The 15,592-nt window shown below is 37.8% G+C and overlaps 1 protein-coding gene across 1 annotated transcript in view; it reads right to left on the bottom strand.

Annotated features, from left to right (window-relative positions):
- The window catches only part of GUCY1A2 (guanylate cyclase 1 soluble subunit alpha 2), a gene marked incomplete at its 5' end in the record, with an annotated part of 408,577 nt that extends 393,757 nt beyond the window's left edge, over window positions 1-14,820 (bottom strand). Inside the window, one exon of the mRNA XM_082627462.1 lies at window positions 14,536-14,820. Within this exon, the coding sequence (XP_082483588.1) occupies window positions 14,536-14,820 (285 nt within the window). The remainder of the gene's footprint in view (window positions 1-14,535) is intronic.
- Window positions 14,821-15,592: the final 772 nt, after the last annotated feature.

Here is a 15,592-nt window from a genome sequence, read left to right as displayed (position 1 = left end):
GGCTGGAGGTAACTCAAGTTACCAGGAGATGTGATTTACAATATACAGGTCAGTAAGATGCTGATAAGAAGCAGTTAATGAAAGCCACCAAAATTAATTGATAATTTACTGTATTCCAATTAGTGTGTACACATTATACTTTTAATCTTCATAATCCTATAAATTATTACCTTCATTTTATAAATAAGAAAATGAGGTTTATAGAGGATTATCCAAGAATTCACAATATAATGACCAGGGTTAGTGTCTGACTCTAAAACTTGTTCTTTTCCCAGAATGTAGAGAGTGAAGGAATCTGAAACAATGCCTTAGTCCTCAAGCAATCAGCATAGCAGCATGACGAAGCAACTAATAACAGACACATTGTCTTCAGTTCACTATTCACATTTTACTACATATTTACCCTTGAGTGAGAAATTAGTCTTATTACATATGATTTCAGAGATGGGAAACAGAGCCAGAAAAGTTAGTTCCCCAAAGTAAAATTAAAATAAAAAACAGAAGGTAGCATTAATTGCATTGTAGCCTCTGTCCACCAGTGCCCTTCTCCCCACCCATCCTGCACACACACATACACTAACAGGCATTTTTCAAGAAAAAACTAGACAAGCACATTAACCAAACTATACACAGAACTCTAAAAGTTAAAAAAACAAAACAAAACCTTTTTTTTTCAAATCATGCCTAATTTGCCTCCCATTGCCTGAGACTCCCTGGTGGAAGAAGAGAAACTGAGCACGCATATTAACTCTTTCAGACCGCAAGGACCATTTAGTTCCTTAGTGCTCCTATGTAGAGGAAATTTCATATTGTAAAGCATTTGATTATCTAAAACACTCCACTTACATGGTAACTAGCCTTATCATGATGATCATTTTGAAATGTATAGAAATATCGAAACACTAAGAAACAAACAAGTACTAGGGATGTAATGTACAATGTGATAAATATAATTAGCACTGCTGTGTGTTACATATAAAAGTTGTTAAGAGAGCAAATCCTAAGAGTTCTCATCACAAGGAAAAATTATTTTTTTCTATTTCTTTAATTTTGTATCCATATGAGATGATGGATATTCACTAAACTTATTGTGGTAATAATTTCATGATGTATATAAGTTAAATCATTATGTTGCACACCTTAAACTTATACAGTGCTGTATGTCCATTATATCTCAAAACAACTGGAGGAAAAAATAATGAAAAAATCAATCAATCACTCCAGTTACCAGGATGTCCACACATCTATAGCACAGTGACAATTGACTCATAATGATAACACTGAGGCACTGAAACACACAGGAGAGTCTTTAGGACTATCAAAGACTGATTAACAAAATGAAAATTGTTTAACTCTTAAGGGTACTTTACTGAACTTCATCTACTCACAAATTGATACTGCATATGTTTTATTTAGACTGATTCACTGGAACTAATTTTTACCTTTTCAGATAAAAAAAAAACAATCTGCTATGTTCTCCAATACATTAGGAAATGTTTTGGTAGCCACCCATTACTCTAAATCCCATAGGCTCTCATACTCAAGAAGCAATGTACCAAGTCTGAGCCATGGAAACTTTATTGTGTAACAACTAGGGCCCATAAATAATGCATTGAATGATGTAATTGAATGTTCTTATTTTTCAAGTATTAGTTCTAACTTTTAAAACATAATGTATATAGTAATCAAGAAGCTAGATCTGAGTTTCTCAAAGACCAACTAGTTACCAGTCATCAGTCTGGTAGACGGGGACCTGCAGTACCAATCCTCTATTCTATGAGAAAGAATAGTGAAAGAACAGGACCCAGATATATATTAAATAAGCTTAACATCAGATCTCTGTCCAATACAAGAAGGCTAGAAATGCCTTTGAGTATTACAATCTGCCCCATTTGACATTCACTCTCATTATTTCCCAAGACATAACCCTAGCCCTCCTCCATTAAATTGCCCCCTAACAGCTCAAACTCAATCTGACATGTAGGCCTTTTAATATACAATAAATATTTTCACCATTTTATACCTCTACAAGTCATACTCATCCTCTCCGTTTAGGCTACAAATTCATCATCTCCAACCTCAGCTGGGCCCTCAAAAAATAGCCAATAATATGTTCCAAGTCATACTAATCCTCTCAGTTTAGACTACAAATTCATTATTGTCACCCTCAGCTCGACCCTCAAAAAATACCCAATAGTACATTAACCTGTTCCTGTTCAGTTTTCTCCCCCATTCCTTAAATCAATAATTTCTAACTTTACCACTTTTCTCAAGGACTCTAACCCTCCAGTAACATCATTATGTCTATAATGATATCTGAAGGATAGATATGTGGATGTGCTGGTTTGTAGAGATTTTTAATACAATGTTTGGTAACACAAGGTTTCCTATACACTGAAATAATAATGAACAGAAAAACATGGTAGAGATACTGTCTCTGTATAGTATAAAAACATTTATAAGTGGCAGCACATATACTCCCCCAAATAGATACTATGTCTATGGGCATGTTCTGATAATCATAATAACCAAAGTTAAAGATAACTGGCAAAAAATCTAATGATTATTGTGAAGCTCCAATAAAATACCCAATAAGGGAGTTTTTTTTAAATCTTAAAGCATTCTAAAACAAATGCTTTAAATATCTTTACACTTATTTGCGTCTGAAAAAAATCTACAAACAAAACAGTTACAATAATCAACTAAAATATGACAGCACAAAATCACTGTAGCCTACAGAGCATTACCAGATACACCACAATCTATACAAGAATTTATGCAATCATTTATTCATTATCTTAACAAACATTTATTGAGTGCCTTTATAAATCAGACTTTCTGCTAGGCATGGGCATGCATAGATCCCTGTCTTAAGGAGGCAGAATAAACCAAAATCACCTGTCAACACAATAAGTCCCACTATTCAGGTCTGAGCAATAACTTAGTATTCTATCGGGAAGAGATGCAGCAACAGAAAGCAGGACAGATGTGTCTGGGTATGTGCGTATCTGTGTTTGTGTGTGCACCAAACTAATCAGGAAAGCCATGCTCTCCCAATATTAAGTTGAAGGGTCCATGCATGAAGAAGCAGAGGTATAAAGCAGCAAGGAATGGAAGCATTTTTTTAGAACATTTTAAGTTCCTCCACTGGGCACAGCAGACTCACACATCACAAATATAGTACGGTGAATGGAAAAGGAGTCAAGTGGATTCAAGGACTTGAAACTAGGGTAACCTCAAGACTTCCACACAGACAGCCTCCTCTCATAATAGGTTGGTTCTAGAGTTCTCTGCAAATGCAAATTTTTTCAAATGTAGGATCACCATTTATTTGGAGACTACAACTAGACCCCTACCCACCTTAGCCACTGAATGAGAGAAAGACTAATTGGCTAAGGATGTAGAGTTTAGCAACCATTGTTATATTTGTCATATTTTGGAAGGGTTTGAGAGGTGGTTCTATAATCTGATATCTGAACCTCTTATTGCTTCCTTTCTAGGCAAAAAAATTCTTCCCCATCTAGATGTTTCTTTCTCTCTTCACCTCTTTAAAAAATTTTTCATTGGCACGTGAACAAGTCATTGTTTCAAAATGAACCACTTGATGGCACATTTGTGAAATGTCATGTCAATCTTACTCTAAAAAACACAGATATGGATAATAATGTCAGATTGACCATCACAACAGCCCTTCTTCTCCCTTCTCTATCAGCCCCAACATTTTTGAATAGCTGTTTCTTTATTTTGAGTAAAGAGGCCACAGGACACATATAGCAATGACTTGTAACCTACTAAACATAAACTTAGGGGAGAATACTCAGGAAAAATGGGAAGAGTCCACAAATAATTAAAACTACAAATGGTTAAACCTCAAATATTTTCCAACACAGAGCTAACAAAATTATTTTGAACACAAAGGATACAGCAATAAGGTGTGTCTCCAAGACACCTCCTCTATTCTGTTCCTATTAATACAATAATTGCCTGGGATACAATCATTCCAAAGGAGCCACTTCCAGGATAATTCTGTCCAAAAAAATGAGTCTACAGCACTCACTGAGCCTAGATCAATGATCCTGGAGGTTTGGAATTCAGTAACCTTTAAGCACAACTTTGGTGGGCCTAGCAATCACCTGGATTTTTGTTTAAAATACAGAGTCCTGGCCTCTTCCTAGAGTTATTAAACTAGACCCTCTGAACACAACCATACAAAAATCTATGGGATGCAGCAAAAGCAATTCTTACAGGGAAGTTCATAACAATACAGTCCTTCCTCAAAAAACAAGAAAAATCTCAAATAAACAACATAACTTACCACCTAAAAGAATTCAAAAACAAACAAACAAACAAACAAACAAAGCCTAAAGTCAGCAGAAGAAAGGAAATAATAAAGATCAGAGAGGAAATAAATAAAATGGAGATTAAAAAAATAGAGAAAAATCAATAAACCAAGACCTGGTTCTTTGAAAGTATAAACAAAAATGACAAACCTCTGGCCAGGCTGACCAAGAAGAAAAGAGACAGGACCCAAATAAACAAAATAAGAAATGAAAAAGGAGAAATAACAACCAATACCACAGAAATACAAACAACCATAAGAGAATATTATGAACAATTATATGCCAACAAATTTGAACACCTAGAAGAAATGGAAAAGTTTCTAGAAACATACAGCCTAACAAAATTGAATCAAGAAGAAATAGATAATTTAAACAGACCAATCACTAGAAGTGAAATAGAATCTGTAATAATAATAATTTTAAAAACTCCTTATAAACAAAAGTTCAGGACCAGATGGCTTCACAGGTGAATTCTATGAAACACACAAAGAAGAACTTATACCAATCCTTCTCAAACTCTTCCAAAACATTGGAGAGGAGGGAACACTCCCAAAGATATTCTATGAAGCCACCATCACCCTGATACCAAAACCAGACAAAGACACTACCAAAAAAGAAAATTACAGGCCAATATCTTTGATGAATATAGATGAAAAAATTCTCAACAAAATATTAGCAACCCAAATCAAACAACATATAAACGACCATACACCACAACCAACTTGGATTCATCCCAGGTTCACAAGGTTGGTTCAACATACACAAATCAGTTAATGTGATACACCACATCAACAAAAGAAAAGACAAAAACCACATGATCATCTCAATAGATACAGAAAAAGCATTTGATAAAATTCAACATCTATTCATGATAAAAACTCTCACCAAAGTGGGTACAGAGGGAACATATCTCATCATAATAAAACCCCATATGACAAACCCACAGCTAAAATAATACTCAACATTGAAAAGCTGGAAGCCTTCCTGCTAAATTCTGGAACAAAACAAGGATGATACTCTCACCACTTCTATTCAACATAGTAGTGGAAGTCCTAGACAGAGCAATCAGACAGGGAAAAGGAATAAAATGTATCCAAATTTGAAGGGAAGAGGTAAAATTGTCATTATATGCAGATGATATGATACACTATATAGAAAACCATAAAGACTCCACACAAACACTACAAAAACTGACAAATGAATTCAGCAAGGTAGCAGGATACAAGACTAACATACAAAAATCGGCTGCATTCCTTTACACTAACAATGAAATATTGGAAAAAGAATGTAAAAAAAATCTATTTTAAGACTTGCATCCAAAAAATCAAATACTTAGGAATAAACCTGATCAAGGAGGTGAAAGACTTGCTGAGAACTATAAAACATTAATAAAAGAAACTGAAGATGATTCAAAGAAATGGAAAGATATGCTCTTGGATGCTCTTGGATTAGAAGAATTACTATTATTAAAATGGTCATACTATACAAAGCAATCTACAGATTTAATGCGATCCTTATCAAATTACCCATGACATTCTGTACAGAACTAGAACAAATAATCCTAAAATTTATATGGAACCATAAAAAACCCAGCATTGTCAAAACAATCCTGAGGAAAAGAAAACGAAGCTAGAGGCATAACCCTCCCAGACTTCAGACAGTACTACTAAGCTACAGAAATCAAAACAGTGTATTATTGGCACAAAAACAGACATATGGATCAATGGAAGTGAATAGAGAGCCCAGAAATAAACCCACACACCTACGGTCAATTAATCTTCAACAAAGGAGGCAAGAATATACAATGGGAAAAATTCAGTCTCTTCAGCAAGTGGTGTTGGGAAAGTTAGCTTCATGTAAATAAATGAAGTTAGAACACACCCTCACACCCTATACAAAAATAAACTCAAAATGGCTTAAAGACTTAAAAATAAGACATGACACCATACAACTCCTAGAAGAGAACATAGGCAAAACATTTTCTGACATAAATAGTACCAATGTTTTCTTAGGTGAGTCTCCTAAGGCAATAGAAATAAAAGCAAAAAAAAAAAAACCTAAATGGGACCTAATCAAACTTACAAGCTTTTGCACAGAAAAGGAAACCATAAACAAAACAAAAAGACAATCTACAGAATGGGAGAAAATATTTGCAAAAGATGCAACCAACAAGGGATTAATTTCCATAATATACAAACAGCTCATACAACTCAACAACTAAAAAAACAAATAACCCAATCAAAAAATGGGCAGAAGACCTAAACAGTCATTTCTCCAAAGAAGACATACAGATGGCCAACAGGCACATGAAAAGATGTTCAACATAGCTACTTATTAGAGAAATGCAAATCAGAACTACAATGAGATAACACCTCACAGCAGTCAGAATGGCCATCAGTAAAAATGTCTACAAATAACAAATGCTGGAGAGGGTGTGGAGAAAAGGCAACCTTCCTACACTGTCGGTAGGAATGTAAGTTGGTGCAGCCACTATGGAAAACACTATAGAGTTTCTTCAAAAAATTAAAAATAGAGTTGCCATATGATCCAGCATTCCCACTCCCAGGCATATACCCAGACAAAACTATAATTTAAAAAAAAAAAAAACTATAATTCAAAAAGATACATGCACCCTTATGTTCACAGCAGCACTATTCACAATAGCCAGGACATGGAAACAACTTAACTGTCTATCAGCAGATGAATAGATAAAAGAAGTTGTGGTACATATATACAATGGAATACTACTCAGCCATAAAAAAGAATGAAATGGTGTCATTTGCAGCAACGTGGATGGACCTAGAGATTATCATACTAAGTGAAGTAAGTCAGAAAGAGAAAGACAAATACCATATGATATCACTTATATGTGGAATCTAAAGTATGACACAAAGGAACTTATCTACAAAACAGAAGTTGACTCACAGACATAGAGAACAGACGTGTGGTTACCAAGGAGGAGGGAGGGTGAGGGAGGGATGGAGGGGGAGTTTGGGGTTAGCAGATGCAAACTAGTATATATAGAATGGATAAATAACAAGGTCCTACTGTATAGTACAGTGAACTATGCTAGGAACCTACATTCTAATGATTTCCTTTAGGTATTTCTTATGTTCACTGAAGTTTGATAACCACTAGCTCAGATGAAGAACTGTTTAATATGCATCAAATAAAGCCTGTACAGGAAGTGATTTCTCACTGTTCTATTTATAAGAATGTTCAGTCTTTCTCAGTTCCCCACAACAGCCACAACAAATCTCCAGCCTTCAAAGAGACTTCCAGCTCCCCTACTTCCTAAATTACTCTAAGCTGGAATTTTCAACTTTATGAGATGCTCATAATTCTATACATTCAGATCCTGTCCTGAAGTGATATTTGAGGAGCAAGATTTTTTCATTCCATCTCCCAGCAGTGCATTTTTGGCGACAGTAGCCCACTTGCTGACAAACATTTCTCACCTGAGAGAGAACTGTACAGAAAATATAAGCAGACTTACACTGGAGATGGGAGGAGAGTTGTTACATTTACCTAACTTCTTAAAATATAAAGAGGCCACTCAAGGAGTTCCAGGAGAAGGATACTTTTCCACCTGCTCTCTTTTTAACACAACTTTATTCTGAAGTTTTGCTTCAGATGACAGGTGTAAGTAAAATTCAAACAGGTTTGCATACTTGGAAGTATCTCTCACAGGCTGGGTATGAAATCTAAATATTTTGTTTGATTGAACCAAATATAACACAGAAAAAAATCAAACAAAAAAAGAAATAATATAATTGGATAATTAAATAAGAACATCCATTCATTTATTCTGAGCATTTTATTGAAAATCCATTAAGTATCAGGTACCATGCTAAATACAAGATAAACATAAGAGTATCAAGATTAGAGTAAGAAATTAAATAGAGGAACTTTGAATTTTGACCTAATCACTGATTCATGCATCAAATAAGGGTCTGCAAAGAAAACCTAGTCAGCCCTTGTAAACATTCTCCCTACTTATGCCACTTAATTTTTTTTCTTCCTAGATGTGTGTGAAATTCACAGTTAACAATATCTATATCTAGAGATCATCCACTTATTTTACTATCATATTCAATAAAACATGTAAGTTTTTAAACTTTTACCTTCAGCTCCTTATGATAGAGGCAACAAGATAAAACAAAAGTGAATGAAAACAGCAATGACGATATAGAAGGGAAAAACACATAATAGCACTCAGGTACTCTTCCCACACATCTCAGAAAACCTCAAGGTAGATAAATTGTATACTAAAAAGGAATATATAATAACATCACCTCTACCTACAGACTAATAATCACTGATGTCATTTCCCATAGTCAAAATTTATCTTTAAAATGAAGGGCTAACAATTGAGCTTGTAGCCAAAGAAGAATAGAGTGCAGTACACAAAATGTAGAAGTCATTAGCTGGATAATTCATTTTTTAATTTAAAAATTTTTTTTTTATTTTTTAAATAATTTTTATTGGAGTATAGTACTGTATAGCAAAGTGAATCAGCTATACATATACATACATCCCCTCTCTTTTGGATTTTCCTCCCGTTTAGGTCACCCCAGAGCATCGAGTAGAGCTCTGCGTGCTATAGTGTAGGTTCTCATTAGTTATCTATTTTATATGTACTATGAATAATGTTTATATGTCAATCTCAATCTCCCAATTTCCCCCACCCCCCCTTTCTCCCTTGGTATCCATACATTTGTTCTCTACATCTGTGTCTCTACTTTTTTTTTTTAACATCTTTATTGGAGTATAATTGCTTTACAATGGTGTGTTAGTGTCTGCTTTATAACAAAGTGAATCAATTATACATATACATATGTTCCCATATCTCTTCCCTCTTGCGTCTCCCTCCCTCCCACCCTCCCTATCCCACCCCTCTAGGTGGTTCTTGCATCTCACAGCATAAACGTTTGAACACTTGTACAAATTAGTTTGAACACAATGGATGGGGAACTCTTGAAATTCTCAGGCAAGTGAAATAAGCAGTTTCTCTTTCACCTAATTTTTTTCCTAATTTAAAAGTAAAAAAAAAAAAAAAAAAAAAGTAAAAGTAACTTGTTGTGAAATACTCATATTCTACCAAATATATATGTTCTAGTATTTTTATAGGATTTATAGTTGTGGTACTCATACTGCCACATAACATTCAGCAGTTTGATAGAAATGTTTGAATCTGCAATGATTACATATACTTGTGTACACACATGAGGCATAGCCAGGGAGCCAAAAAGGGAGTCCAGTTTTAATTTTTTTTAATTGATTGACTGGACAATGCCAACAAAATTAACTCCTTATCAATTTTTTTTAGGTACATGACATCAGTTAACCTATGAACTCTTTTAATAAGGTTACTAGCAAGTAAATTACTGAGAAAAAATGAAAAATTTTAGATCATTTGGAGGCATTCAAATTTGATTGAAGTTAAAGGATCTCAACTTGAAACTATCATTTATTGAGTTCAAGAAATTTTACAAGGAATATTACTCCTCTTTCACAACAAATTATAAAGTAGTCATTATTCCTACTTCACAAAATAGAAAACTAAGTCTCTGAGGAGGAAGGAGTTGGCTTTCCCAGGGCCTTACATATAGCAAGGGGCTCAGCAGGGAGTTATTCAATTTTTCGGTCAAACTTCAAATCTTTGTTCTTTCAATTCTGCCGTGTTGTTTCTGATGACTAGGGATGAGGTATAAAAAGCAATAGATGGCCATTAAATTCTGATTTCAGATGATAGTATCTAATTTCTACAAAAGTGAAAACACTGAACTACTAGAATACATTTTGTTTGATTTTTAATTTCAATGAATCTATTGCTAAGAACTTTATTACCCATATTGAGCCCCAAATGTTTAAAACTTCAATTAAAACACATAAATTTATCAAATATCTAACCTCAAAACTATATGTTATATATTTTTCATTATTTACATGTTAGTTACACTCACAATTTCTAAGGTTTTATTTAAGGCTTTACACACCAGAAAGTTCATTTTACTTAATAGTAGGAGAGGCTAACTATGTATTTTTTATGTCCTTTCACTTTTTCATAGGCATGTATCAATACAATTTCCTTTCCAAAAATAATGAAAGAGTTTTTGGATGTTTGCTACTTGAATTCAAGCTTCCCTTCCTTTTTCTTTCCTCACTGTTCTTTGTTTCTTGGACTATTCCCTATGTAAGTAGCTTTCCTCCCTTTATATGCCATCCTTCCAGTGCTGTTACTTTTCTTCCTGCCATTCTGCTCTCTATAGCTTCTGAGGTCTTCAAAGCCATCTGTAATGTTATAACAGCTAGTAGTTCTCTGAAAAGAAACCTAGGAAAGCCTTGCCCCTGGGTTGGTCTCCTAGAATATCTCCACTGACAGGCTGACATTAGCAAACCCAAAACCAATGTCAAAATGAGAGGGGTCTAAGCAACTCTCATTTATAAACATAAAATGGAAATAAACGAGACCCTAAATTCACCCTTGATGTAAAATACCCAACTGTTTTTCCATATGTGTTCCCAAGTAAATTATTTCAAAATAAATAATGTAATAAGTGATATAGGCATCTTCAGCCAGGTCTTTAGGATTATTTTTATTTTTATGGCTGCACTCCAGAGATTCATAGTGAACAAAACTAACCAAAGTCGATGATAAATAAAACTTCCCCTGGACATCTCTTCAACAATTGGAGTTCTTATATTTTACTTCAATACAGTTTCCTTAGAATAAAGTCTATAATTAAAGAAGTTCCATGAGGTCAAAAAACGGGAAAGTTTTGTTTGGCATTTGTATCACCAGTGCTTTGCACAAAACTTGCTACACTGCAGATCCTCAAATATTTTTTAACAACTAGGTGGAATAAATAGTACTTTGATGCCCCTACTTAAAAAAGTAATTTACTTTCCTCAGTTTTAAAACTCATAGTAATATGTCCTTGCTTTTTATTTCATATGCCATTGTGACAGTTTATTGAAAGCTTGACAATACAATATGTCTTCGTAGACTGTCAGAACAGGAAGGGACCCTAAATATAATAATTTACAGATGAGTAGGATCCTAGACAGTAAAATTAATATGCACAGTGATATACAAGTATTTAGTTGTCCAAGGCACAATGAATGAGAACGTGGTATCCTGAATTCCAGAATTTTTTCAATTTTATGAATTCAATTTACTTTTATTATTAAAATAGTATGAAAGTATTATAATCTTTATAGCCAACATCAATGCACTTAAAAGTAACTCTTAAAATATCAAAAAACGGAGTTTGAATATTCCATTGATCAAATTACTAGCTGAATTACTTGGCAATATCCTAGTATTTATTAAATTCACTTCCATTTCCCTACTTGCAAATTATCCTGTACAAAAAACAAATAAATCTCCAGTGATTGAGACAATATTCCACGATGAGACCACTAAGAACACAGGAGCTTCCACAGCAATGCAAGAAGGTTTGCAATACTCAGAACAACTAGAAATTTCTATCTAAGAATGCTCTGGTAATAGCTGTTCTCAGAGGTTTTTGGGGTTTTGTTTTAAGTTGTTTAGCTCTAATGAAAGGACATTAGATAGCACATACATGTTTTCAGAGAAGTTTAGAATGCTGACAGTGTAGGAGAACGAATCTACTGGAACTTTTTGAAGCAGTGTTCTAGGTTGCCAAACAAAAGAAAATGGGGGTGGAGAACACAGAAATAAGCCGCTGCTTTGAAATATACTCTCTGTTTTCCTTGTGTTACCAATTCTATTGCTGACATGATGGTTAGCCAATGAGAATTTGTTTATACATGCCTTATGAAGTTGGAATTGTTTACACTATATTCACATGTATGTTTTCAGCATAACAGCTGAAAGACCTTTTTCAAAATAGAAAAGAGGACTTCCTTGGTGGTGCAGTGGATAAGACTCTGCTTTCCCAATGCAGGGGGCCTGGGTTCAATCCCTGGTCAGGGAACTAGATCCCACATTCATGTCACAACTGAGAGTTTGCATGCCACAACTAAGGAGCTGGCGAGCCGCAACTAAGAAGGCTGCCTGCTGCAACTAAGACCTGGCGCAACCAAATAAATAAATAAAATTTAAAAAAAGAAACAAAATAGAAAAGAATTATAGCATGGAAAGTATATACAGCTGTTGCATATTTTTGATTATTGCAATTATTTTCAATTTCAAACTTCTTATCCTGTACACCATTATCTGATTACATGCTTTTTATCCAGCAAAGAGTCAGAGTCATTCAAATTTTACCTTTATAAAAGGTAAAAATCAGAAACTATTTCCTACCTCTTATTTTGGCAGTAAATACTTGAGTTCAGTTTATTTTATCTACTTCTCACATAAGTTGCTGAGAATCGTCTTATGTTAAAGTGGCATTACTAGAGGCAGTGCCACAACTTTTTTTAGAAATTTGTAAATTCTGATTCTTAGGCAAAAAGAAAACTCCAGGATTATAAAAAACAATTCCCACGAAAAACTAATAATTATCTTTAGTAAAATCATCATATTAGATATGAATCTGTTATACTGAAGAATTAGTATATTGCACAAACGTTGCTTTGGGTACTGATATAAAACTACAGATGCACAGGATTCCTGGACTCCTTTTATAAAGGCTTATGTTCAACAATTTGCAACATCAAATAGTTCCTAAGATTATGCTTCCTGGTAAATATTTGCATTAAGAATAGCAAACAGTAGCTAACCCATTCTGAGTTTTGTTTCCTAGGTTATCAATGAAAGAAGTGGTTAAAGGTAAATTGAAGGGGAAATGCACAAAAAAGGAAGATGATGGAAGAGTAGTTTCACTGCTAAAAGCTCATACTCCACTAATGCAATGGCCACAGGATATTTGTAGGATTGCCTGGTACCAGTTCCCAGTCTCTCTGGATCCCATTCTTTCTCAGGTCCCTACTACCATAAACTATAAGAGTACTTTCAAAAGGGAGACTCAAGAGTAGGCAAACAAGATCAATGTTCCAATTCATTTTGGAAACTTTAAAGAAGTAAAAGTCTCAGAGATGGGTAGGTAAAAGTGCTGTCAATAGTTGAAGTCTTTGTAACCAATCAAGGTGAGAATAAAAGGTGGATGGTGGTTTGACACTGAGTCTCTTTAGGATTCTGTGTGCAATGGAGTGAATTCCTTCAAAACAAAGCTTATACAGTCAAAGACTGAAACAGCGGTCTGGCATTACTGCAAAGAGTAAAAGTCAAGAGTAGCTGAAATGCCTAAGCAGGAATGAGGCAGAAGTGCTCTGGAAAGATGCCTAGAACCAGGGGGAGTCTGGAGTACACCTGGAACTGCTGATACAGACATCCCTAAATGAGCACAAGTTTAGAGAGACCTAGGAAGGTATTTATTCATTCAACAGATATTTATGAAGGGCCTAATAAAAGGAAACCATGAAAAATGAGGGAGAAAGCACTAAAGAATCCAGGGAAGAGAGTGAAGGATGAGGTAGGGGTGCAAGAAATATCAGAGAGAATTAGAAAACCAGACACTAGGGTTACTCACAGAAGAAGGTTGAGCCAATAAATGCCTAGTGACTAAGAAAAAAAGTATATGAAGTAGTGAGAAAACAAGAGATAAGAGGTTTCTTCATCAGAAGACAACTCAAAAAAGTATCTGACAACCAGTTCCCAAAGATCTGAAGAAAGGAATGCAACACAGAATGCAGTTAGCCTGCAGAATTCAAATATGTCAGAGAAGGTCATGCTAAGAGCAAGAGAGTGTGGGAAAAGAGAGGAAGAGTTTCCTGGAAGGGAGTAGGAGTTCCTTTGGGATACTGGAGACCATTGATGAAAGACATGGAAATGGGAACTGCGGAACACAGTGCCTGGGAAAGTTTGGGGGAAAGAAAACAGGTGGGCATGAAGGAGGACCTAGGGCCGTCAGGGTGACCGCGACGAAGGAGGGTTCAAGGCTGGAGGTGGGCAGACAGACCTCTGAATCAGGAGACCCCGGAGGAGTGAAGTCTTCCTCCTTTCCCGTACTCCAGTGCCCCCTTCCACCAGAGCCCAAGGTGCGGGTCTTGCCCAAGCCTTTGGGAACCGTAGGCCGGGCGGAGCAAGGCCCGGCCGCCCCCCAGCGGTGGGGCTCTTCGCACACGCCCGGGCTAGCGTGGCGCCAACTTGCCCGATCCCCTTCCTCTCTCCTGCGCAGCGGCCCTCCTTCCTCTCCCCGCTCACCGAGGGCGCCGTCAGGCGGCTGATGCTCTCGCCCAGAGAGTCCAGGTTGACCCGCCTCCGGCGCTGCGCTCTCCTGGCCCCAGCCGTGGCGGCGGTGGCGGCGGCGGGTGCCGGAGTCGGGGCGGCGGCGGCCGCCGCGCTGGGCTCGGGCGGCCCGGGCGGACTCCGGCTGCCGTTCCAGCAGAGCCTAGACAAGGGGCACTCCCCCTCCTCCTCGGGGCTCGTCTCCAGGTAGTCGGAGCCCAGGGAGCTGAAGGACTCCGACGAAATCTTCCTTCGAGACATGCTGCTGGCGGCTCTGCGGCGGCCGAAGCGGCGGCGGGGGGGACGCGAGTGGCGGCGGCGGCTGCGTTAGGAGCGTGGGGGGCCCTGGGCGCTGCTGCCGTGCTTGGCTGGGAGTGAGTCCCCGGAGCCGCGGACCCTCCAGAGCCGACTGCTCATGGCGGGAACTTGGGGCGCCGCGGCACCCAGGGCCCGCGTTTGGCGGTGGCTGCCGCCTCTGCTGCTGCTAGCGCGACGCCACCTCAGCGCCCGCCTCGGCGCATCGCTGTGGCCGGTCTGCCGCTCGCGGAGAGGCTGCGAGTGTGTGACCGGGGGCTCCAGGGCGGGGAGGCTGCGGCCCGCACGGTCGCGGAGGCAAAGGCTTCTGCCGCCTGCGCGCCTATCTCGCCCCCCTTCCCCTAGCTCCTCCCGCCTCTCTCCCATTGCTGCCCGCCTACTTCCTTCTCCCTTTAAGCACCCCCTCCTCCGTGGTCTCTCTCTCTCTGCCGGCATCATGTGTCGCCATCATACTCATTGGGAGTCTGCCTGGCTTGTCGCCACGTTTCAGGAGCAACAAGGACACTTCGTCGCCGTCCTCTGAGCGCCACCCCAGCTCCCACCGTCCCCTCCTCCTCCGAGGAGCGCACGTTGACATGGATCAGACCAAAGGGCCCCAAATCCAAATACCCTACCCCTCGTCCACGGAAGAGGCAGCTGAGGAGCAGACTGCCCCTGGTGGGCGCTGGAAGGGAGAGGGGCGCGGGGCCGGGGACAGAAGACCACCCTCTGGAGCCAC

The sequence above is a fragment of the Mesoplodon mirus genome (genome assembly GCF_964341445.2).
Source record: "Mesoplodon mirus genome assembly, chromosome: 7".
NCBI classification, from domain to species: Eukaryota; Metazoa; Chordata; class Mammalia; order Artiodactyla; family Ziphiidae; genus Mesoplodon; species Mesoplodon mirus.
Note: the sequence above shows the minus strand (reverse complement) of the source record. Positions and strands in the feature narration are given on the sequence as shown.